The 24,103-nt window shown below is 56.9% G+C and overlaps 10 protein-coding genes across 10 annotated transcripts; 5 read left to right on the top strand and 5 right to left on the bottom strand.

Moving 5' to 3' along the window:
* Positions 1–2,840: 2,840 nt before the first annotated feature.
* CH63R_08215 (vivid PAS protein VVD) lies at positions 2,841–3,662 on the top strand (the record flags this gene model as incomplete). Its single annotated transcript, XM_018303189.1, has 3 exons — positions 2,841–2,972; positions 3,036–3,179; positions 3,252–3,662. 3 exons carry the CDS (start codon positions 2,841–2,843, stop codon positions 3,660–3,662), a joined length of 687 nt encoding a protein of 228 aa, XP_018157967.1.
* A 1,456-nt stretch (positions 3,663–5,118) lies between these two features.
* Positions 5,119–5,975, top strand: CH63R_08216 (cupin; the record flags this gene model as incomplete). The annotated part of the gene is made up of 3 exons (XM_018303190.1): positions 5,119–5,329; positions 5,513–5,653; positions 5,860–5,975. The coding sequence occupies 3 exons, from the start codon at positions 5,119–5,121 to the stop codon at positions 5,973–5,975; spliced, it is 468 nt and encodes a 155-aa protein (XP_018157968.1).
* Positions 5,976–6,124: 149 nt separating this feature from the next.
* On the bottom strand, positions 6,125–7,552 carry CH63R_08217 (Formamidopyrimidine-DNA glycosylase; the record flags this gene model as incomplete). The annotated part of the gene is made up of 1 exon (XM_018303191.1): positions 6,125–7,552. The coding sequence occupies one exon, from the start codon at positions 7,550–7,552 to the stop codon at positions 6,125–6,127; it is 1,428 nt and encodes a 475-aa protein (XP_018157969.1).
* Positions 7,553–9,635: 2,083 nt separating this feature from the next.
* Positions 9,636–9,830, top strand: CH63R_08218 (uncharacterized protein; the record flags this gene model as incomplete). Its single annotated transcript, XM_018303192.1, has 1 exon — positions 9,636–9,830. The coding sequence occupies one exon, from the start codon at positions 9,636–9,638 to the stop codon at positions 9,828–9,830; it is 195 nt and encodes a 64-aa protein (XP_018157970.1).
* A 403-nt stretch (positions 9,831–10,233) lies between these two features.
* CH63R_08219 (serine carboxypeptidase) lies at positions 10,234–12,296 on the bottom strand (the record flags this gene model as incomplete). The annotated part of the gene is made up of 2 exons (XM_018303193.1): positions 10,234–11,811; positions 11,871–12,296. The coding sequence occupies 2 exons, from the start codon at positions 12,294–12,296 to the stop codon at positions 10,234–10,236; spliced, it is 2,004 nt and encodes a 667-aa protein (XP_018157971.1).
* A 1,133-nt stretch (positions 12,297–13,429) lies between these two features.
* On the top strand, positions 13,430–15,217 carry CH63R_08220 (uncharacterized protein; the record flags this gene model as incomplete). Its single annotated transcript, XM_018303194.1, has 2 exons — positions 13,430–14,690; positions 14,778–15,217. The coding sequence occupies 2 exons, from the start codon at positions 13,430–13,432 to the stop codon at positions 15,215–15,217; spliced, it is 1,701 nt and encodes a 566-aa protein (XP_018157972.1).
* A 359-nt stretch (positions 15,218–15,576) lies between these two features.
* On the bottom strand, positions 15,577–18,030 carry CH63R_08221 (uncharacterized protein; the record flags this gene model as incomplete). Its single annotated transcript, XM_018303195.1, has 1 exon — positions 15,577–18,030. The coding sequence occupies one exon, from the start codon at positions 18,028–18,030 to the stop codon at positions 15,577–15,579; it is 2,454 nt and encodes an 817-aa protein (XP_018157973.1).
* Positions 18,031–18,863: 833 nt separating this feature from the next.
* CH63R_08222 (uncharacterized protein) lies at positions 18,864–19,133 on the bottom strand (the record flags this gene model as incomplete). Its single annotated transcript, XM_018303196.1, has 1 exon — positions 18,864–19,133. One exon carries the CDS (start codon positions 19,131–19,133, stop codon positions 18,864–18,866), a length of 270 nt encoding a protein of 89 aa, XP_018157974.1.
* Positions 19,134–19,571: 438 nt separating this feature from the next.
* CH63R_08223 (NADH-ubiquinone oxidoreductase 30.4 kDa subunit) lies at positions 19,572–20,484 on the bottom strand (the record flags this gene model as incomplete). Its single annotated transcript, XM_018303197.1, has 2 exons — positions 19,572–20,080; positions 20,133–20,484. 2 exons carry the CDS (start codon positions 20,482–20,484, stop codon positions 19,572–19,574), a joined length of 861 nt encoding a protein of 286 aa, XP_018157975.1.
* Positions 20,485–21,118: 634 nt separating this feature from the next.
* Positions 21,119–23,688, top strand: CH63R_08224 (RNA recognition domain-containing protein; the record flags this gene model as incomplete). Its single annotated transcript, XM_018303198.1, has 5 exons — positions 21,119–21,162; positions 21,258–21,324; positions 21,396–21,508; positions 21,561–23,338; positions 23,534–23,688. The coding sequence occupies 5 exons, from the start codon at positions 21,119–21,121 to the stop codon at positions 23,686–23,688; spliced, it is 2,157 nt and encodes a 718-aa protein (XP_018157976.1).
* Between the last annotated feature and the right edge of the window lie 415 nt (positions 23,689–24,103).

Consider the following 24,103-nt stretch of genomic DNA (forward strand, 5'->3'; position numbering starts at 1 on the left):
CCACACTGCACCCCCCGGACGTTCGCGTTCCAGAAACCCGTAACCCCGCCATATCGGATCGAACTGGATCGAGGTCATCGTCGACGGCGGCGGTGGTGGCGGCGGTGGCCGCGGGCTTCGCACAAACAAAACGGGCGTTTGTCGCAGATCCGGCCTCGGAAAGCTGCCCACTGGGACACTGGGGCGCTTGGAAGTTGGAAGGGGGTGTGGTGCTGATCGCACGCGGCGGTTGTCAGGCTTCAGTCTCCCGAAAGGAAAAGAAGAAGAAAAAAAAAACCATCGAAAAAAAGAATCAGGCGTGCAGGTAGAGGCGCGCGTCTCCGATTGAGATGTCGTTGTCCAACGTCAATCTATCGCGAATGGGGCCGGTAGACGTGAGGGGGGCAGTAGGGTTTGGGGGTTGGAGACCACAATCAGCTCCCTCCCTCTCCCTCTCTCACCGATTGAGTGAATATGCAGCTTGGCTCTTGCACTTCTGCTCATCGCTGCGGTGGGAGTGGACCAATGGTTGGTCGGTCAGCATGTGCCGATAGGGATGGGAATGACCATCTCCCATCCAGGATCGGACGTGCCAGTACCATAGTTCGTGGGAATCTCGATCCGGATTTGAGGTTGAACTGAGGCCATCGTCGGCTCGCGCTGCCTCCGCAACCCCCTCCCCCCCCTCATACGCATAATAACACTTTCGTTCTCTCTATTCCTACACTATCCATCCTGTCCCATCTCTATCTGCCCCCCACCAACGCGCGGGGTGGATGGACTCGGCACAACTTACAAGCAACCGTCATGCACGCAGCAAATGCTCCGGCGGGCGCTTGGCAAGGTATCGTCATGTCCTTCAGCGTATCCGTATTTCGTACGACTTTCCTCGCCCTTTACGCGGCGGCGGCAAACATCAAGCCTCCCCTGGCCTCCCTGGGCCGATGAATGCTGTTTGGAACGATCGAGGGCACCCCCGAGCGGTCTGCAGAACAAGGGCATAGGAAAGACCGCCGGGTCTAGACTTCTCCCCCTTCTCGCCAGCTGGAAGCAAGCGTCGGTTCCGCCCTCTCGGCAGGTTCCCGGGGTGCCGGGGGAGTGAATATGAATGCTGGGCCGGGCAAAACAATTGTGCGAGATCTCGATGTCATGGCGCAGCTTGGCCGGGCACAGACGGCGTCCACGTCGTTGCCAGCACCGAGCTGTCGGATCACGCGCCGATGCACCATCCAATATTGGCGATGAGAGGAGTGCCAAGCATACAGGCAGGAGAATACATGGCACAGTGAACTCGCGGGAAAGCTCTGTTCCCTGGAGAGAACGATGATGGAGCCGCGGCACCGCGCCAGGAAGGGAGCTGGTGGCCTGTCATTGCCAACAGCCCAAAGTCAATGTCGATTCGAAAGGCCTTGGGGGTTCATGGGATTTCTACACCTGCATACAGAGTGCAGAGAGCTTGTGTCCTGGGGAGGGCAAGGAAGGAAGACTACATTGTATTCTCGAGGGCGGTCGGCAGTGTGGGGGGGGGGGGGGGGGGGGGCGTCCAGGCGACTCGGACTCGGGCAGGGGTCCAACGAACGATCGAGGGTGAAGACTGAGAAAAACCGAGAAGCGGTTTTCCTGGACGATCGCTGTGATCGCAGGGCCAAACGCGAATCTGGGCATCGAATTCTGCTCCGACTCAGAAGCGCCCCACAGCGCTTGGGCAGTGGAGCAGTGCGCTTAGCAGCACCTAGCACCAGCACCCAGCGCACCAGCACAACACCCCCCCCCCTTCGATTCCCCTTACGCATCAATGTCCTGACACTCACTTGCATCGTTGTCTCCTTCCCCCCCTCTCTCTCCCTCCTTCCAGCACTTTTGGCAACTCAAACAACCCCGCTCCGCCGCTTACAGTTCTTACATATCCGTACAACACTGAGAATTATAAATCAAATTGGAAGCAAACTCTACAAAGTTCGAGCCGTCTGTTTGTTGCTTCAGTCATTACTAATACTGGGTGAGACTGGGTGTGGGTGTTCGTAGATGTTGTCACGCTCCCCTTCAGGCCGACACCATTTATCCAATTGGATGGGAATGAATTTATTTGCCGTGCCCAAACCGGAGGTAGTCCTCCTCCCCTTGAAAGAGAGAAATGTACTTGCAATGCCGTCACCAAACTCGTGAGCTCAAGCACGCCGTCGCAGGTCTATCCCCACGCCCCCCCTCCCCGTCCCCCGATCCCCGTGTCCCACGCTCCCACTCGCGATCAGCCCGACAACGACGACAACCATACCAACGATACCAACGATCGGTCCCTGCTTGCTTGCGTGTGGGACATCGGTTACCAACCGACCGTCTTCGATTCCCCACCAGCCCATCATCGTCCATCCCCCCAAGTATCCGTAAATCTACTGTAATCACCCATTTTTGACCACGCAGCCGGCCGCGCTCTTCAACAACTTGACTTGGCTTTGCTCATCACCTCACTCGCACATCTCCCGCAACGGACCGAACGACCTGTCATCCTTTTTTTCTTCTCCTGACTTGGGATATCTTCCTTTCCTTGTCTCCTCTCTCCTCTTGTTGAATCGGCCAGTAACAAGCCAACAAACACTCTATTCAATCTGCCGTCGAACTCTGCCTGCCCTGTCACCACTTCCAACACACCTACTTACTTATCTGCACCCGCATCATGCAAAGTGCCTAATCACCTCACTGTCCACTTGACATATCCGCCCTGTCAACCCCCGGTCTGCCTGCCATCCCGCACCCGCACCCGCACCCTTACATCCTTCACCCTCGACGTCGCCCTCGCCCTCGCACTCACCCGTTGTGTCGTCGCTTTATAATCACACTCGGGCTCGCTGCCAACCTTCATCATGTCCACACCAGAGCTTCAGTACCCGGCGTCCTATCTCCAGCCTCAGAAGCCGACGGATCGCGTACTCTCCTTCCGCTCTCAATACCAAGTCCCCACCACCATGAATCCCTGGGAATCATGTGCACTTCAGGTATGCTTCCACCTTCTCTCTTCACACACCCAACCCATGTATTGTGACTCTCCCGACTAACAGTCTGCCCAGTACCAATTTTCCGGCGAGGATGAGCAAGCCTCCCAAGGAAACGCGGCCTCTTGGCGACAACCCCAGCCCGCCGCTGATCCCGTCATGTACCCCGGCCTGTATTGTCCATCCGGCTTCGACATGATGAGCATTCTTGTAAGCCGCCACCAGGCTGATTATGCCGCCGCTGTGCCTCCCCTTGGTCCTCGCAACTAACACCTCTCCCAGCTGCGCGTCGCTGGCAGGCCCAACCCCAAGGTCCAACTCGGCGCCATCGACTGCTCCGTCGCCTTGTTGCTATGCGACCTCGAGCAGCCAGATACCCCAATCGTCTACGCATCCGAACACTTCAGCATCCTGACCGGCTATTCGAACAAGGAAATCCTTGGTAAGAACTGCCGTTTCCTCCAAGCTCCCGGTGGCAAGGTCTCTCAGAAGTCAGCCCGCAAGCACGTCGACAAGAACGTCGTCAAGGACATGCGCAAAGCCGTCGAGGCCAACGACGAGGTCCAGCTCGAGGTCCTCAACTTTAAGAAGGACGGTACCCCCTTCGTCAACCTGCTCACCATGATCCCCGTCCGCTGGGAATCCCAGCATTTCCGATACTCCGTCGGCTTCCAGGTGGAGCGGGAGGATTGATCGTATACTACACTACACACGCCCGCGGGGCGATCATCGAACCTCGACCGGCTTCAGCAATCCCCTTTTAGAAGGGGACTGGACCGCTTCCCCGGCACCGGCACCTTTCTTTACGAGGCAGCACACGCGCCCACCATTTCATACAAGCGCGGCATCCGCTATTAGGCATTTACGATACCCATGTTACGCATGCGAGTTAGAGCTCAGGCATCTCGGGAACGAAACGACTTTCAGTTATCCCTTTTTGAAGTTGTTTTCAAGGCGTTTTGTTTTATCCAGTGGTACTTGAGAGAGAACGAACATCATCATTATTTTCCATCAACAACCGCAACAAAAAAGCGAAACGTACTGCATTAGGAATCCGGAGTCACTCTTAGGTGCATAGGAAGATATATCATCGGCCACCCCACCTCGTTGGAGTCTTTTCGCCCCGTGGGGGTGGCGAGCAAAGCATTGGTTTCTGGGACGAATCGCGAACAAGGCTTACAGCATCTGGGACGGCGTTAGATCAGTCGGGGCACTGGCCCTTTGACTGGAGGTTTCTGGGGATTTTTCATCATGTACTACACATGATATCTTGATCATGACGAAATAGCTTAGCACAGATGAAGGCCCTGGCCGTCGGCGAATGAACCATCTGCGTTTCTTTTCGGGACACTATCACATCCCTTAACTCGGTGCTGAATCAAAGTGACTGGACAGGCCGCATCCATCCTCAGCATGGGTCTGATATCCCTTCCTACCGACACCAATGAAATTCGAAATACCTGGGAGGTGTTGGACATGCCCAAACGGCCGTGCCGGACCCCTCTTTGCATACTTACTGACCCAGATCGTATGCGTCATTGTGACAAGTCTATCGAGTACCACTAACCACCAAAAAGAAAAGAAAGAAATAGAAAGAGAACAGGGTAGGTAGCCATTCCAATGAAGCTCGTCGCTGCGGGACATGGTTGCTACGCGGTACTCTGCCATGTACTCAACATCAGGTCCCCCCCCCCACGCCTTTTCCGGTGGTTCCCAAACTCGGGCAGGACAAAGAATACGGGGCTATTGGCTTCGTAGCTTGGATCTGAACAATGCCCAACAGAAAGCGGCTGATCGGGGGTTTGTGTGTGCATGTGTCTTACCTTAGCTAAGCAAAAACGCTGACAACTACAGAGTAGCCATCCAACCTTGTCGGAGTCCCCCAATTTGATTGCTGACTGCAAGGCCGGACTCCCTTCCCGTTGGCCGGTTGGATATTCGTGATAACTAGACTTTCACTCCTCTCGTCGTACGTTCCGTGCTTGTTCCGATTTGGAAAGTAAATAGCACACGCCCAAAAGAAACCTCCGATCCAGTTTGGGATTTCCCCCCCAAAAAGCGAAGAAAAGGGAGACGTTCACGAAGAACCTGGTAAAGTAGAGAGACAAGATCGGTACAGCAAACAGCAAACTGCAACAGGTCGCCCAAGATGCCCCTCCGAGGACCCGTGCCGGTGAAGCTGTGCAAGAAGGAGGACAGCGAGGTGGTCCGCGTCGGGCCCATGACCGTCTACATCTTCGAGGACGGCAGCAACACAGACAACCGGATCGGGTGCATGACGCTGGAGCTGCCGCCCGCGGCGTCCGGGCCGCCGATGCACTGGCACCGCTTCCACGACGAGTGCTTCCTCGTGACCAAGGGTTGGTTTTTTGCTTTTTCTTTTTTTTCATCGTTGGTTTTTCATGTTTATCTTGCGGGATTTTTTTGGTTTCTCTATCCACTGCCACCTGGCCCCTCCTACCTTGTTTCTCTCCCACGATGACTGAGCCGGCGAGGCGAAGGGGACTGTATTCGCTGACGGAGAGGGGTGGGGCGACGACCAGGGACGATCCGGTTCACGACGCCAGACGGGGACGTCGACGCCGAGGAGGGGCAGCTGATGGTCGTGCCGCCGCGGGCGATCCACACCTTCTCCAACCCGTCAGAGACCGAGCCGGCCGAGTTCTTCATGACGTCTACCCCAGGTATGTTGCACATTCAGGAAGAAGAAGAAAAGACGGAAAATACCCCCGGTCGTCGTTGCGCAACGGCGGCGTTGTGAGTTCCGCGCTGATCAGAGACTCCGTAGGATACTACATGGATTGTAAGTAGGGGAGAACCCAATGGCCCGCGAGCCGTCGTCAGATCAGGTTGGGGTTGGGGTGACCGTTGTCCCGAGCTGACTCGATAGACTTCCGCACGATGAGCAAGACCGTCGCCGAGGGGAAGAAGCTGTCCCGGGAGGAGACGCAGCACCTGATGGCCCTCTTCGGGACATTTCCGCCGGATGTGGAGTCGGAGCCGTAGGCTGGGGCCGGCAAAAGTCCATGGGTGTGCCCCCTATCTCTCTTTATCTCTCTCTTAGAAGGTTTTTGGGGGCATCAATGGAGAAATCGAACGTGGAGGGGGGGGGGAGGAGGGGCATCGCATGTAACCTTGATCGAGGCACCGACAGTCTATTTCTTCAATCGGAGGGATCTCCGTCTACTACCCGTATCCTCTACCGGAGTCTCCACCTTCGCTTTATCCTTTGCAGTGTTCTTCTTCGCCCCGGATGGGGCTTTGGGTTTCTCTGCGGCTTTGGAGCCCCGCGATTTCCGTCCTGGAACGGTCTCGACCGCAGGAGGCTGGGGAGCTTCCTCCTCCTCCTGATCCTCCTCCTCTTGCTTAACCTTTGCCTTGGACTTTGACGTCGCAGAGCCTTTGGCGCCCCGCGCTTTCTTGGCGGGCTTCTCGTCCTCGCTCTCCTGTGCTTTCACCCGCCTCTTGGCCTTCCCGGGAACGGCCTTGGGCTTCCCCTCCTCGTCCCCGACAGGCTCCTCCTTGGCCGAGGCCACGACCTGCCCCGTCTTCTTCTGCCTCCCGGGAGCGTAGCAGCTCGTCCGCCCGCCGACTGTGATGAAGGCGAGCTTCTCTCCGTTCGGCAGCGCCGAGGCGGCGTCCTTACTCCCCTTGCCCCAGCGGTAGTTGAACAGCCAGTCGGCCGGGAACTCGTCCGAGTCGCCGAGCTTGTCGACGGCCGTCTGGCACACGTACCGCACGGCCTCGTATAGCCGCCGCGACTCGGCCTCGGCGAAGGTGTCGCAGTACTGCTCCGGGTGCAGCCTCGACTGGTAGAGCACCTCGTCGGCGACCCAGTTGCCGATGCCGCTGATGTGTGACTGATCCAGCAGCAGCGCCTTGACGGGCACGTGGCGCGAGCGCATCTTGTCGCAGAAGTAGGCCTCGGTGAAGACGTCGGCATCGACGACGGGGTCCGGGCCGTTTTCTTTGAGCGGCGAGTGGTTCCGGATGTCGGCACCAGGGCAGTTGACGAGGCGGATGCGGCCGAAGCGACGCGGGTCGGTGAAGGCGGCCGCGACGGGGGGGTCGTCGTCGGTCTCGAGCTGGAACTTCCAGTACTTTGGCGGCCAGACGTCGGCCTCACCGTCCTTCATCTTTTTGTAGTAGTTCGTGTAGGCAGTCTTGTCGCCCTTGATGTGTATCCACCCTTGCGCGATGTCAGCCCTGAGACAAAGCAGTGCCGGAGGGGCGACGGGTGCTTCATACCTGTCATGCCCAAGTGCATCACCGCATGAGGCGGTTTGTCGAAGGTTATCCTGAGATTCGTGAGCTGGCGATCCCCCTACGTGTACTGGAATGCGAGGCCGGAAGACGTACCAAAAGTACTTCCCTTGGCTTCCCACAGACACGACCTTCCGTCCCTTCACTGCCTTCTCGAAGGCCGGACCGCTAGTGCCGACCTTACCGAAGACATTGGCATCGTCGGGGGCAGAGACCTTGGCGATCTTCTTCCCGAGCAGGTGCCGGCGCAGGAAGTGCACGCACCGGGCGACTACAAAGGCATGAGATGAGCTGAGAGTGCAGTCGGAACAGATGCCCATAAGTACCTTCAGCAATTTCAGGCATCGTGTTCACGTAATTTGAGGTGACTTATGCCACCGTCCGCCGAATGTCTTTGTTCCTTAAACGCGACGAAATGGAGACGGGCGGATCCATGACGCAGACGAAGGGGACGCGTCGAGCTCTCGCGGCTCTGCACGACCCAGGGCCATCCGCACGCAAAGAAGCCGCGAGGACACGTGACCAGATCATCGAGCTTGGTTCTTTTAGTGGGTCGTGGCCGACCGCGCGCGCCGATTTTTTCCCAGCAGGCTGCGCCCCCACTTCAAGGCTCGGAATTCCAGCACCTTTAAAAATCTTTCCTCGCAGCTTCCTCCAACTTCACGATCCCTTTCTTCACCAACCAACACTGCAAAACAACGCAGCGATGGGAGCAGTCCCGTAGCCACACACGATCCGGTAAGTTCGCGCACGCATCTTCTTTCTTGGCTTTCTTGCTACAACCTTCCCTCCTTGGTGATGACACATAAACACCGCAAACTAGAGTCTTTGACCGCAATGGAATGAAACCTCTGTTTTACACGTCAGTCTGATAGGACACGACCAACATTTTTCGTCTTTGGACTTCGCGCTTCGCACGAGCAAGTCGCTAACCCAAACAGCTTAGGCTTTTGCAGACTTCTTCTGACGCCGCGATCTGATGGCTACGATCCCGCCCTGAGATGGCTTTTTAAAAGGTAGATACACCCATTTGTACAGCAGTAGCTGGCCCTCCCCTTTTACATTACAACCCTCCGAGAACCTGATGATCAATTTTTCGTACAATGTACGGTTGGAATTACCGGCTGAATCTTACTGTTGAACAAAACTGGCTGTTTCTGATTGTTCTCGTCAAACCTTCTTTCCATGCTTGCCTCGTCTTGTTGAAGTACCATCGCTAACATGGAAACCATCAGCCATCTCAACATCCAATCGACAAGGTACATACCAACTCCCTCCACTCCCTCATCTTAACATGATGAAACGGCACTGGGCTCCGAGAGTACCCATAAGGGGCTCAGTCATGAGCAGACAAGCCGCTTTGTGGCAGGCCTAGAAAACCTCGCCCACTGATTTCGAACCGAACAATTGACTTGTTGGGATCTATCTTGTTTGCCACAAGACTGACTCGTTCGCAACAGTGTCGATAAGGATTCATCTTTGCTACAAACATCGCCTCTGCTGTCAGTGCAGTTCTGAGGGAACTGATTACTTTGGCTTCGGTTTTGGTAGGTCTAACCAACTTTTTTTTTGCTCTCCCCTTGCCTACCTGATGAGTACATTAGATGACGAGTCTGATTTGGATCTTCCAATGCGGATAACCCTTTATATACCATTCATGCAACGACTGAACTTGGCACATTTACACATTTTCCTGAAAGACGATGAAGCATGAACATCGCTGACCATTTCCAGATAGGCACGCATGACACGACTAGCATTCTGGGGGTCCCTCTGGATCAAGTGGTATGTTGCAACCTTTTTTCTTGCACACCACCCCGGCCTACCCACGGCTCCCGTTCTTTCTGATGAACGATAAACCAAAGACAAGCATATGTCAGAGCCTAACGGCGAAGCTGAGACACGTTGACTACCAGTCATTCTGAATCAAACGACCTCACAAACACATTTTTCTTGGGATCATTGTGAGAAATATAGGGGACTAACATCGTCACCAGATCCTTGTGGGCAAAACATCTTACCCGTCCAGTCCAGTCACTGGCTTATTGCAGCATTTGGTAAGCTCATCTTCAATCTCAGCTGCCCCGTACCTACCTTTCCTGCACTTCCCCAGCGTCTACATGATGATCATAAAATTTTCACGACGGTCTCCATAGCCATATGCTTTGATGATAATGCCTTTGACAAGGCTCCCATACTGATATGACGCTTCATACCCTGTTTTTTTTATTCGAGTCGTGTCTAGCGAACAGTGGCTAACTGAAGTTGTCAGGCTCTATCAATATCTATGCCTCGGTCGGTGCAATTAACGGTAAGTCGCTATCAGCAGCGTCATCTAGATACCCAAATAAATATGCATCCATCTACCGAACCTTTGCCATACTGCCATACTGCCGTGATTCTATGTGTACTCGTTTGCTACTTGGTGCCAATGTGAAGCTTCACGACGCCCTCTTGGGCATTGATATCAATAACCAATGCCAACAGCCTTCTCTTGATCATCTGTGTCCTTTCAGCTTCTTACGTTGCGCCATCATGTCCTGTCTAACGCTCTATACGCATCAGGCCCCGGCGGGGGAGTTTGGGACCCTCGAGTGAAGCCAGCTGCTTGCGGTTTTAACCCTACGCCCCTGATTGCCAGCAGCGCTTTCATCCGCCCTACCACGGCAGACCGACATTCACACACTTGCGTGTGCAGAGAGACGTTGAGGTATCCAAGTACGCAGGACCGTTGTCAGTTACGGCTATCATTAAGGTTTGGGGGTATCATTAAAGTAATCAGCCAACACGCCCAGCACATCTCTGCAGTGCTTTCCCTTCCTTTTTTTCCTCTTTCACTCTCTTCGTGGTCCCCCACCCCCTCAACATATCCAAATGCCAAAGAACGCCAACCCAGTGTACCCGACCGAATGCCCCTTGCTCGCTCTTTCTATATGCGCGAGATGCTGTCACAAGATGCACACGGGCTCGTCCCGCTCATCTTTTAGTAGTATAATTATTATTACAAACTGCCGATACCAACGCAAACAGCACTAGTCAATAAGGCGGCTAACGTCGCAAAGGAGTTCCTCGGTCGAGCGACGGTGCCGGCGCTTTTGGGAGTCGTCGTCGCGGTGAAGAGCCCTGTCAGCACCGTCGACGACGATGAGGTGGCCGGCTGCGTCGACGTCGGGGCCTGTGTGGCCAGGGGCCAGTCGCTCGAGGCACTGTACAGCACGCCGTTGATAACGGCGCCCTCACCGCGCCGAAGCATGCCGACCTGGTCGTCGCTGCAGGACCCTTGCATGTACCGCAGCCAGCACGTAGGGTCGGGCGACCTGGGCAGCTTGTCCGTATGGGTCGCGTGGGCGTCGCCCGAGGTGTTAAAGCTGGCCAGGTCGACGCGGTCGCCGGTCGAGATGGAGGTGCCCATGATGACACGGGCAAAGACCTGGAACGCGGTTTCCGGCTGGTAGGCGGGCACCGAGTGGCCGGCCTGGTAAATGCGGCTGAAGGACAGGTTGCCGAACTGGCGGACGACGCCACCAATGTACGAGTCGTTGACGATGATGGGGGCGTAGCCGGCGGCCGTGAAGTTGCGGCCGTAGAGGGCGCCAGTCTGCCAGGCGAGGTCGGCCGACGCGGCCTCGCCGCCGAGCCAGTTGCAGACGTAGTCGCGGTCGCCGTAGATGAGGGCGACGCGGATGCCGCGCTGGAGGAGGCCGGCCAGCTTCGGGATCAGGGGCCCCCTCATGTGGTCGCCGGTCGTCTGGAAGGCCGAGAGGACGGCCTGGCTCGTCATGGTAAAGTTGACAGTGGACCCGATGGACTGCTGGAAGGCGGCCGTGTTTACGTACTCGAGGTACGTGTTCGGCGGGAACGAGTCCGGGTTCTGGCGCGCGATGTCGTACCAGCTCCGACCGGACTCGGCATACGGTGCCACGACATTATCGTTGCACGTCGTGTACGCCCGCGAACACAAGTCGTTGACTGTGCCAACCCCGCCCGTGTTGTTGGCGTCGTAGACGGATTCGGCTGTGCGACACTGTTGAATCAAGTCGAAACAGCCGCCCCGAGCGTACAGAGTGCCATTCGCCATGGTTGCGCGGACGTCGGTGATGGCCTTGAAGCCGTACGTGTTGTTGGTGGCCATGGCTGGGTAGTAGGGGGCCTGAACCTGGTCGTCAATGCAGCCATTGACGATGCCCAGAGACGTCAGATGGACCTCGAGCGTGGTGTTGGCGAACAAGGAGCTGTTTTGGCGTTTCTCATTCTGCCTCTCCCAGACGTCAGAGAAGACGGGGCCATACTTCCCGCCGTAGCTCTCGGCAAAAAGGTTGATGCCCAGGGAGCTGTTGTTAGGAGGGTTGTACTGGGGAAAGGCGCCTAAGAAGCCCTGAAGCATATGCCACACGGCGATGGCGGCCGTCTCAGTTGTGTTTGCTGTGTTGTTGACGTTCAAAGAACTGAAGGTTCCGTTGAGGAAGGTCGCGGGCGGCTGGCTTCTGGGGAGCGGCTGCGGCGGGCTTGACTGGTTCGCATTGAAAAGGTCCATAGAGCCGTTGGTCGCAATGTCGTACGAGAAGCCGACTTGGTTAGGCTGTGCATGGTCAGCACGAGGGTACGTACGGAACGCCCTCGAGGGAGCAAAGGGAGTACCTGGTCAATGAAGAGCATGTTGGAAGCGCGGTCCCAGCCCCATTCCCGTGCAACAGTCTCGTACTGATCCAGCCCCTTCTCGACAACCTCGCAGGGACCGACCTCGGTGAACATGCCAAACAGCGAGCTGACACCGGGGCCGCCGTTAAGCCAGATGGTCATGGCGTTGGTGGGTTCGCGGGCACCGATGAACCAGAAGAACATGTTGGCTGGGAAGGGCCCCGGGACGCTGACCCATCCGGTGTACTGCTGCTGGGAGTCGTATGCCGTCTTGCAGGCGCCGTCGGGGATCTTGTAGCGAATGGTGACATTTCCGTCTACGGGCGAGGTGATTGTGGTGAGATTGACCGAGGTGGAGGGGAACTGGGCGGCGGTCAAGGTCGATAGCAGGGCAACGAGAGCGAGGGCGGAGTGGACGAGGCGCATGGTGAGATGTCCCGCATCGTGGCCTCGGCGCATCCTCTCTCGTCTAGGGAGGACGGCGGGGTGGTATCGTAGTGATGGTCAAGGTGTGATCCAGCGCGTACGTGAGTGTTGATGGGATCTCGGACCTTGTTGGGTGAAGAATACTGGGAGGAATGACGCACGGCACGAGAGTGTGGAATGGAGGAGAGTGAAGCGAGCAGCTGCTGGGGTGGGAGAGGGAATGTCGAGGTTTTGAAAAGGTTCCCGGTTCCCGTGAGATAGCGGCTTGGCAGATGTGACACCCCCTGCATGTTGGTGCCTACGGGCGCCCACAGCCCGTACGGGGCCACTGCCCACTGTACTGTCCCGCCTCAACAGAGCGTATTTACAGGCCTGTGAGGCACGCGCGGCCCGCGGGGAGTTTTGCTAACGGCACCCAGCGGCTGGGGTTCCGGGGTTCCGGGGACGTTCATGGTGAACTGCAGTCAGTATCGTATCGTACTGCATTCTGCAGCATGACTCGATGCTTTTCAACTCCCATAAACCCCCATGTTTTCTCGTGACATATCATATCGTCTTACCCTCGGCGGTGGCCTGTTCGTCCCATGCCATCTCACTAACAAACAGACTCGGTGAAGACCAGACGACGAAACTCTACTCAAAGATGAGCCGAGCCTCACAAAGCAAGGTTCACCACTCTCCACCAGGACAGGGCCAACATTGTTTTCTCTCAACTCTTCTCGTGGGGAGATTTAACCCCCCTTGATTTTATTTTAGCCTGTTTCCATTCGACTGCAGGCTCCATGGGCATTCGGATCAGCTTAACACCAAAGCGGTAAGGTCGACCACCGGCCATCGCCAACGGTTTCCCAAATCTGCCAGAAACCGGTGCGGCTGAGGGTTACCAGTCAGGGGTAGTTGGTTCCTACGACCCGATCAGTTTCAGTTCAGTTCAACGACGGGTTTCGCCCTTCTTCAATAGAATAGCATTCGGCATTTCCAACAGTTACATTCGTCCAAGTAGACAGATTACTGCAGTCTCGTCAGGCTTGGACTCGAGTAACACTGTCTTTCACTTTCCAAGTTATCCTCCCCCCTCCCCGCATCGTTCTAGACACGGCCCCTCCCCGACCCGGATTACCCACCCCGACATAATGGCCGATTCCGGCACCGGCACTTACACCACGGCCTCGGCCTCGGACATCATTACCTACATCGGCGTCCCTCTTGCCGTCCTCGGTGTCCTCCCCATTCTCTACAACACCATCGCAACCCTGGCCGCCCGCTCGCGCATCCGCCGCATGCTCCGCCATGCCCGCCTGACCGCCCTGACACGCTCCGACGTCGTGAACCGCGTCATCGAGGTCGACCTCCCGCGCTACGCCGTGACGCCCTGGGACCGCTTCGACCACCGCGAGGAGTATTGGTCCCTTGCCAGGTACCCCTCGTCCATACCCGGCGGGACCTGGACGACGTTCAATTGGCGGACGAACACCATCGGCCTCAAGACGCAGAGAGTCGAGTATGCCGACCAGCTGCGCCAACCCCAGGTCGAAGTGAGCTTCGAGGAGCTGGTTTCTTATCTCCTGGACCTCGGTGCCGTCCCTGACGCTCATGGCTGGAGACTTCTGAGGAGCACCGGCCTATGGACTCCCATCGGCTGTACTCTGATGCAGAGCCCGGATGGCCAACACAAGGCCCTTACCATCGCGCCCCTCGACGACTCGGACGGCCACCTCTCGCTATCCGTCATGTGGTCCTCCCACTGGACCACCAGAAGCCACGAGTCCCTCCCCCCATACTGGGTCCGTCTCCCTCCGCCTCCCGAGACCGTCACCGCGACCACAGTAGAAGACCACCCCGATGCCCTGGACGACATCAAACAGAGCCCGCTTTCCCAGAAATCCTCCCTCTCCAGCATATCCCGCGCCGCCCGCACCGCCGCGAACGCTCCCATCGCCTGCAAAATCTCCTCCCACGGCCTCATCAGCGCCCACCCCGAGCCCGACGACAACGCCCGCCCCGCCACGCCCCTGCACATCGACCACGTCCGCATCCGGCCGGGTCCCTCCGTCCCCACGGCGGGCGTGTGGTTCGCGAGCGCCGCCACGGCCTACGGCACCTCGAGCACCACCGTCCTGTGGAACTACCGCATCCCGGATGACGTCCTGGCCTTTGCGCGCGGCTCCTCCGTGCCCTGCGGCGTGCTCGAGCTCCTCGGTATCGCCGACGCCTCCCAAACGCCCGAGTGGGCCACCTGCCACGACGACATGAGGGACAACCTCGACCTCGTGGGCCGCAGGATGCGCGAGCAGCGGAACGCCATCGCCGCCGAGTCGAGGCTGCCGCCCAAGGAGAAGGAGCAGGCGGTCCGGGACCGTATGCGTAAGGAGTCGGAGCAGCGCCTCGATGACCGTGAGCTTCACCCCACACCCCCTTTCCCACCCCTTTCATCCTCAGCTCTCGTATGTAGACTGACCTCTTGACCCAACCGGGCCGCAGTCCGAGACAAGATGCGACTCGACGCCCAGCGCCGCGACCTGCGCACCCACGAGGCCATCCAGTCGCCCAAGTGGGACGCCGCCCTCGTGGCCTCGCACACCCTTCCCTGGCTCCGGCAGCACGGCCACCTACCCTCTTCCTCCGACACAACGGCGCCGGAAACCCCCCGCGCCGTCGTCGGCGGCCTACTTCACCGCATGCTCCTCGACGGCGCCTTCGCGGACGACGTGGCTTCCGTGCTGGGCGCGTGGAAGGCGTGGGCCGACAACGGCGGCATGCGCAAGTCGGACCTCGAGGCGCTGCGGGAGGCGCGGACGAGCTTCGCGCTCGCGAGCCTCCTGGTCGCCGTGATCCGGGATGCCGGCGTCGCGACCGAGGGGGGCCTGGCCGTGGATCTGCAGGAGTGCCTGGGCATGTGGCGACAGGTGAGGTTGGGGTAGATAGACGATGTTGTGCATGATGGATAATCCCCCCTTTCCTGCTGTTGCTTGACCAACGGACTGAGTGGCGGGGATGTGTAAATATCACCGTACAAACCAAAGAAGTGACAAGCAGATGTAAATTCCACTCATCTCATAGGCACGCGGTCCCAATACCTGTAACAAAATAAAAATGAAAATAAAAAGAATAACCCGCTTACCAGCCTGGTGGTCCCATCCGTCCATTCTTAATACCCCGTATCCCAATCCTTCAGGGGGTAATCAAATGCCGTTTCCAACTCCGTCGCTCTGAATGCAGGCCCATCCGGAACTCCCCAATACCCATACCATTCATTAGTTCTCCTTCGGCATGGCGCCTATTACAGGTCGTCGTCCTGCTCCGAATCAAACACAATCTCTTCTTCGTCCTCGTCCCCCCGATTCTCCAACAGCAGGCTCTCGGGCAGCATCTGGCTTTTAGACAGCAGCTGAGACGAGTCCAGCTGGAACGTGCCGGACGGCAGGCGGATCGGGCTGTCGTCCTCGTCGTCCACGAAGATGGGCAGGCTCGAGTCCGCGTGGGTGGGCCGCGGCACCGATTCGAACCGCATCTGCGAGGGGCTGCTCGATGCGTGACTCACCGTCGTCGCCTGCGAAGGCCGCACCGCCCGGCGTGGCGTGGGATTCGGCGGCCGGCTGAAGGGGGTCGGCGGCAACGTGGGCTTGGTGAGATGGAGCTCCGTGCCGAACTTGCGTCGACTTCTGGTTGGCGTTTGGCTGGATGGCACCAGCAGGTCGGCGTCCGACGAGTGGTGTTGCGTCGAGCGCTCGATGTCGCTTCGGATCTGCTCAGCCAGTTCCTGAGACATTGTACGATCTTGCGAAGGTCCTGAGGCAGCCGGCAACGACCCTTTCCTGCCAGTTTCAGGTTCGGGCTTGGCTTCGGTTTCGGCTCGGTCTTCCTCATCTTCATCTTCATCGTCTCCAAATACTGAACATCGCAGGTTGGCCATCAAATGCCCAACAACGGCCGGCAGTACATAGTTGTACTTCTGTGGCGGCCCGTGCAGGTAATCGCGATCCATCATGTACTGAAGAGATAACGGATCGTTCAACTCGTAGAGTCTGTCCAGGCGATAGGCAAACTTAGAACCCTTCTTCTGGTTGAACTCCGCGTTGCCGATGCCATCTTCGTCGATCTCGCCCGGCGTCTTTGCATCGCTGAAGCAAGCCATGTACCTCAGCTCTCCGACGGGCTGGGTGACGTAGAGCCACATTCGCGAGACAGTATGCGGAATCTTGTAGTTGCGGAATTCGTAGTTTTTCCTGCCGGCCACAATATTTTCCATGTGTTCCGGGCGGATGGAGATGAAGATGTCTGTCCGATCGCCCTGGGGGCCCATGCCGTCTACGACGTCTTGAGGAAGCCGCTGGCTTTCCAACCCTTGCGTATGAGGCGTCTTTGGTGTCTCGACAGAAGCCTTTCCCTTGGACTTGGGTGTTTTCTGGCCTTGAGTTGGTGTCTGAGAAACAGACTCGTCATTGGTCTCGCCACTTGCTTCCCCAATAACGCTTGAGCCGCTGTTATGGGTAGGCTCAGGGGAAGACGTGATGACTTCCACCGTCTCCCTGCGCCCTGATGCACCCGAATCCAGGCGCGCGAGTTTGGGAAACGCGAACGGCTTTGACAAAACCACCGTGGCTTCCTCGTCATCTTCGTCGCTGGCGGCGGGGGTGACATTCTCCTTATCAGAGTCGTCCTCTTCTGCAGGGGATGCCTCCTTGGAAGCCTGCTTCTCTTCCGATGAAGCAAGCAGTTGATCCATCTGGACCTGCGTTTCTTCGCCAACGGCGTCGTACCCTTCAGCCTCTTCATCTAGAATTTCAAGGTCGTCGAGCTCATCCTCAGAGTCGGCAATTTCGCGCAGAGGTGATCTCGCCGGTCGCCGGGGCGATGGGCTGACGTCGCGTCCTTCCTGTTCTTCGCCTTCCGTTTCCTCCTCTTCGTCTTCCTCCATCGGAACTAGGCTGGCCGTGGGATGCGGCGTGATGAAGCGAACATTCTTGGCAGGCTGCAGTGGCATTTTGGAAGGAGAAGTGAGCTGGCTTGAGGCTTGGCTTCCCGTGGTCGCGTAAGAGTCTTGGACAGTAAGAGTTCGTGGGCGTTTGACAGATCCAGTAAGCTTCGGCAGCGGTGACATTGTGTTGGTCGACTTGTTTTTCAAGGGAGACCTCTTAGGCGCGGGGCTGTACCTAGCCAGCATGGGCGTGAGGGGGCTGCCTTGCGACGACGGAATCTCGAGAATGACACGCTTGTTGGTTGGTGTTTGTGGAATGACGGATGGCGTTCTGCTTAGGGCCTTCTTGCCAGGTACTTGGTTTTCCTTGTCTTTGGCAGAAGGAAGTACCGGCGCATGCTTCTCTATCTCATCGTCCGAGGGCTGGAACTGCCACACGTCGTCCTCTTCCTCGTCACCTGAGGATTTCTCCAAAGATCTCCTTGACATCTGCGTCAGAGTCTGCGTGTGAAAGGAAGAGCTCGGTGTCGGTGAATCCCCGGCAGTCTTTCTTCTTTTCTTCCTGGGCACGGGGTCTTCCTCATCATCGGATAGGTCGAACCGCACAGGTGACGATCGCGTGGTCTCAAACATTTGGGTCAGAGTCCTCTGCTGGTGATCGGAGATACGAGCGGTTGGCTTGCGGGCGCTGTACGTTCGCACTTCAGTTCGACGATGCGGGAACGTTGCCTGCTTGGCCGGCTTAGTGGACTTGTAGACTCGGTCGGGAGGAGGGGCAACCCGGGCCCGGCCGCCAGAGCGGGTTTGTGGTGGCATATTGGATGACGGCGCAATCGTCACTGGTGGAGGTTTGGGTGATCACGTTCAGAGCGTCTGGATCGTCGATAGGAGCGATGGGTGGGACGTTGAGCCTTCGCGGAGGAGGGAGAGCCAGCTCAGGTGGTCGAGCGCATGCTGACGACCTGGTCCATGTGCGGTTCAAGAAGAGCGCGTCGCGTAGGATGTGGGATTGATTTACGCGTAGCGGCCGTGTCAGGACGTGGGAACATCTGACATCACATGCACGAAGCGAGGCGGGGGGATCAGTGCATCTGAGGGTCACTCGCTTAAGTGAATTGAAGACGCGCTTCTGCAATGTCGTTTCGTCTGTGCATAACGTCTGTGCATAACTCCTCCCTTGCTCCAGGTGCAATTCACTGGCCAAGGCGATTACAATGATAACTTGCAGGCTAAATCGCATGAGCGCACAAGTGTTTGTTCTCACACGGCATGCCATACATATGTCGTTGCACAACACAACACTAGCAGCGTAGGATGAAAGTGGAATTAAATTGTCAACTGTCAATTGTCAATTGGTATGCCGATTTACCTCTGGGTATCCAAACTTGTAAGACATAACGCCAAACGCTATGCTGCCCGAACGCAACAACACCCTCTACCTACACCATGCTCTGCATTTGTGCTTCCGGCGACAACCAATTTTCCGAGGCCGGGCCTTTCATTAGGTTAGTATCATGATCCCTTGGTCATGACACTAGCCCATCACCTTGTGTGTGTTATTTATTCGAGCCAAAGTTAGGTGGAGCAATTGGCCAATGACGTTGACCATATCGTCATTCATCTGCTCGACCGGAAGCTTAACCAGACCTTTAGAATTTCTTTCTGGTGATGCGTTGAAGAAGTCGTCTAAGCTTGGACGTAGGCTTCATTGTCGAGCTGTCCGAAGTGAGCGATACCGAAGAACGGGTGGAGTTGGCCTGAAGGCGGTAGTAGTCCTCGATGTAGTCCTCGAGGCTGGCGTCACACACGCTGAGATCAAGGACGTGGTTGTGGTAGTACCGAATCTTGGCATCGTATCTCAGGTCTCTCAGCTTCTCCGTAGGCAGAATCTGGGGAGCATAACTAGTGAAAGCAGCCATCTTGTTGGTGTATCAAATTGAACCGTAGTATGAATGTTCTTTGGATGAGGGGAATAGAGATGTTGCGAGAGTTTGGTATGGTAGAAGAGGTTGAAGGAAAGCAGGAATGGGACATCATTCTGCGACCAGAAGAGACATTATTGTAGTGTCCGCAACAGTCACTATCTGTACCAAACTTCAATGGCTTTTGGACTACCTTGGATAGTTAAGATTGGCGAATGGTGGCAAGCCATTATCCATCAGTGAGACCACGATTCGCCCAAACTCTCACGTGTATACTGCGCAGCCATGCTTTGCAAAGCCACAATCACCACACCTTTTTATAGTTCGGCGGCACAACCGCTGGATGGTCCAGGCAAACAGTTCAACAACGCGAAATGGTTGTACAACACAAAGAAGATTCTAGAGTCAGTTATGTACACATCAGAATCCTCTGATCTATTTCTTCGGCTCCTCCTTCTTCTCCTCGGGCTTCGGCGTCGGCAGCTTGAAGGTGTCGGGGCGTCTGTCCGTGCCAGGTCCAACCTGCTCCCAGGCGCTGGTGCCTCCCTCGAAGTTGCGGAACGCCTGGGTGAGCTCAAGAGGCTCGGTGACGATGCGCTTCTTCTCCTCGTCATACCTGAGCTCAGTGTAGCCGGTAAGAGGGAAATCCTTTCGCAGTGGGTGGCCCTCGAAACCGTAATCGGTCATAATTCTGCGCAGATCCGGGTGGTCGGTGAAGAAGACGCCGAACAGGTCATAAACCTCACGCTCGTACCAGTTGGCTCCGTCGAAGAGGGGAGTGATGCTGGGAACGGGCGAGGCCTCGTCGGCGTAGGTCTTGACGCGGATGCGGGAGTTGTGGCGCACACTGAGGAGGTTGTAAACGACCTCGAATCGCTGGTCTCGGGTTGGGTAATCGACCGCGGTGATGTCGCTAACCTGAGTGAACTCGGCCGAGCTGTTGTCTGCTAGTTGTTAGATACGAACCGGGCCTTGGTATGAACGATTGACACGAACACTTGAGGAATGAGAAGACGGGGATGATTCCCGAGGGAGAGACGTAGATGGTGAGCTCGTCCTTCCAGACCGAGATCTGCTGGACGTACTTGGGCAGGCAGCCCATGATCCAAGACCCATACTTGTGCATGTTGTCGGCCTTGGACTCGTACTTGTCAGCCGGGTTGACAAGAGGGACCTTGAGGGTGCCGATGTGCTCGCGAGGAGACTTCCTCATGTTCTCAGCATCCTTGGGAAACCCGGTCGGGAGGCCGGCCAATTGAGGGATGGAGGTCGAGAAGCATCGGATTTCGCTGGGGCGGCAGTTGCGCAAGCCCGCCAGAGCCCTACTACGATAGAGCTTAGTCGCCATCGTTGCGGTTGTTGCAGTGCTGGGGGGCTTGATGCCTCTGTGGAAGTGGTGATTGATGATGCCGGGCTTCTGCGATGCTTGAGGACTGGAAAGAAGCTAGCCGATTTACGCTCACCCCATGGCGTCCTTTTCCTGCCTTCTCTTATGCATGAAACCTGGGAATCTACCTAGGTAACTTGATTGTGGGTGCTGATGATGCTGCGTACGAACACATCGCTAAAAAAAAAACTTCGCTTGTAGTATATTGAGGAAGAATTTCTCTTCCTTCACTACAATCACTTGGCTAATCCTTCTTTTTATTCAAAATCTCCTGTCTGGTATCGTACCTGCCTGCAACTCTCTCCTCTGCCTCCAAATTCCAGCCACACTGAGAGGGGTGTGTATAACAGCTGCTGACTGGCACTATTCTGAGCCCTTCAATTGGTCCCAAGTCACAAAACTACGGACAGCACGTGACAGCGTCTGTGGGCATCTGGTCACCTTACGTAAGGTGCCAATCCGACTGACGACCCATCCGAGAAAGGCTTTGGCTTCATTTGCGTATTGAACAACTTCCCTCTCCTTACCACCTCCACTCAGAAAACGACGAACCAACCTCCCCAAGCACATTCTTAAACCGCCACAGACTGTCACCATGGCACCCCAAGATACCTTTATCGACGAGGAGGAAGATACCTGGTGTGTTTCTCCTCCCCTCTCATTTCGCGCGCATCGTCAACCTGCGTTGGCTGCCTAGAGTATTGGGCATCGCGAACTAACTTATTTCTCCACAGCCCGTTATGCATCGAGGAATTCGACCTGTCCGATCGGAACTTCCGACCCTGCCCATGCGGCTACCAGGTACGACGACCTTCCGGCCCGATCGTCCTAGTCCCTCCATCGGCGACGATCGATTTCTGACCGTTTTTTAGGTGTGCCAGTTCTGCTTCAACAACATCAAGAACAACATGAACGGCCTGTGTCCCGCATGCAGAAGGCCATACGATGAAAAGACGATACAGTGGAAGGTCGTCACTACGGAAGAGTGCGTGACCTTGGGAGACAGCCCCCGGTAACGCCACGCTGACAAAGTTTAGGGTTGCCGAGTTTCGAGCAAATATCCAGAAGAACCAGAAAAAGCGAGCTCAAGACCAGAAGCAAAAAGAGGTTCAGAAGCGCGAGGTCGAGAAGGAGAGCCGCAAGAACCTCGTTGGCGTCCGGGTCGTCCAGAAGAACCTGGTTTATGTGACCGGTCTGACACCTACAGTGCGAGAGGACGAACTACTCAAGACGCTGCGCAAGCCCGAATTTTTCGGTCAATACGGCAACATTCAAAAGATCTCAATCAGCAATCGGAAGACCTCGGACGGCCAAAACTCGCTCGGAATTTACGTGACTTTCGAGAAGAAGGAAGATGCTCAACGGTGCATCCAGGCGGTCAACGGCTCTCAAAATGGCGATCGAGTGCTGAGGGCTCAACTCGGCACCACCAAGTACTGTTCGGCCTGGCTGCGGCACGAGCAGTGCGCCAACAGGCAGTGCATGTTCTTGCACGAGTTGGGCGACGAAGAGGACAGCTATACTCGACAGGACCTGTCGTCGATGAACAGCATCAGCTCGCAGCGGCCGCTCCCCGCTGGCTCCTCGTCCAACAGCGGCGGTGGCCCGTCACGAACTGCGTCACGGCAGCAGAATATTACGCCCTCGGTGCCTGCGGCTTCGCAACCCATGGCACGATCATCGAGCAAGGACGGGTCGGAGAATGGCGGCGATGGCCCGGCTCTGCCAGCGTCGGCCAACTGGGCGAGAAATCCCCAGCGGAGTCGCAGAGGAAGCCACGCCACCAGTGGCGCCGCCTCCAGCCCTGCAATCTCGACCGCCCTCCCCGTAACGACCGAGGCAGTGCCCGAAGAGGCTATTGATGAGGCGCCTTCGAGAAAGGAATCCCCCGCACCTGCGACCGAGAGCAGTGCCTCAAAGTCCACCACCATAGCTGACAGCAGAAAATCCAACAGTCTTCCGGATAACCTCCTCAGGGGAATTCTCAAGGCCATGCAGGGTTGTCCTTTCAGCTATCACGCCTCCGACACGAACCAGCTCGAGACGATTTACCCCCCCATGTTCGACACCCGCGGAGGCGAGAAGAGACGAGCCATGCGCGAGGAGGAAGAGTCACGCCTGGGCGTCGAACAAGAGCAGCCGAGCGATGCACAAGAACCTTCAGAAGGCGAACCGGAGACGGGAGGCAGCCTGGCCCTCGGCGGCGAGCCCGAAGACCGAGACGCCGCTCGCGAAGCCGCATTCGAACAACGTCGACCCGGAACGCAGCCGCCTATTCAGCGCACCAACGGCGAAGGCCTCTTTGGCCCCGCACTCGGCTCAGGGTTCAGTCAGGCGTCTGTGTCTGCCGGTTCCGTCGGCGGCAGCCGCTCGATGACACCTCAGCAGCAACTCTTCGTCCGATCCCAGAGCGGCTTCGGCGATCATCTGCCTCCGGGCATCACAACTGCGCAGCCTTCGGCGGTTCAGCAACAAGGTGGCGGCCACAACAGACAAGGATCGAGGTTCAGCTTTGCTAATGACAGCGCGGGCACTTCAGCTTCGGTCAAGGTCTCCGCGAACCCGAGAATCATGGCGCAGCAGACGGCCATGATGCCATCCGCCTTCCACTCGCAGCCCGGCAGCCAGTATTATGCATCCTCCATGCCCGGACCTCCTCCGGGTCTCAAGTCGACAGGCACGCCACCAAACATGTTTGGACAGGGCCACTCGTTCGGTGGCAGCTTCGGCGCGGCGTCCAAGGATTCCGCCGAGCTTCTTCAGACGTTGATTCGAGGCCGGGGGGCCAATGGACAGGGTCATGATGCTGGTAAGCGTGAGTACATGTTATCTTCTTTCTCTAATCAGTACCCATCCTCTACCTCCTCCACCCCAGCTCCTGCTTCGGGCCTCCTGGCGTCGCTCTACGGTAACCAGCCTGGAGCATTCCAAGACTTCGGTCCCAAGCAGAAGAAGAAGGGGAAGAAGCACAGACATGCTAACACTTCCTCCTCTGGGGGAGGTGGCCTAGTTGATCTTGCGGACCCGAGCATCCTGCAAGCGAGAATGCAACACCAGTCGCAGAGCAACGCCGGAGTCGGACAGGGACTGTTCGGTGGACAGAGCCAAGGTGGGTACAACCCGAACATGATGTACAACACACGTTTTCCAGGCGCCGGATGGTAGCCCTTTTCGAGAGACAACGCAGTAGATTAGGGGGTGTTTGGTGTTGGTTGTTTACGGGTTTTTGTTTTCCACGCACGCACGCTCGCACGCACGCAAACACACATACACACACACACACACACACACACACACACTTCATGTATCATGAGAAGGGAGGGGGCGGGGAGGCGTCGCGGCATATCACAGGCGGACGATCGTTCCTCGAAGGGACCGGGAGCGCACCGCACAACATCATGCATTGATTCAGCGAGCATCGCGGAAAACATCGGGGCCGCTCGGGGAGTGGCAAGGGTTGCATTTGGCGTCGCGCTTCACACGTTTCTTCTGGGCAAACAAGGACCGACACCTTACACTCGTCCCGACATTATACCTCTTTTTCTTTTGGACTCGCACGTCATGGGTTTATGGGTCACGT

This window comes from Colletotrichum higginsianum, chromosome 5 (assembly GCF_001672515.1).
Source record: "Colletotrichum higginsianum IMI 349063 chromosome 5, whole genome shotgun sequence".
Taxonomy (NCBI): domain Eukaryota; kingdom Fungi; phylum Ascomycota; class Sordariomycetes; order Glomerellales; family Glomerellaceae; genus Colletotrichum; species Colletotrichum higginsianum.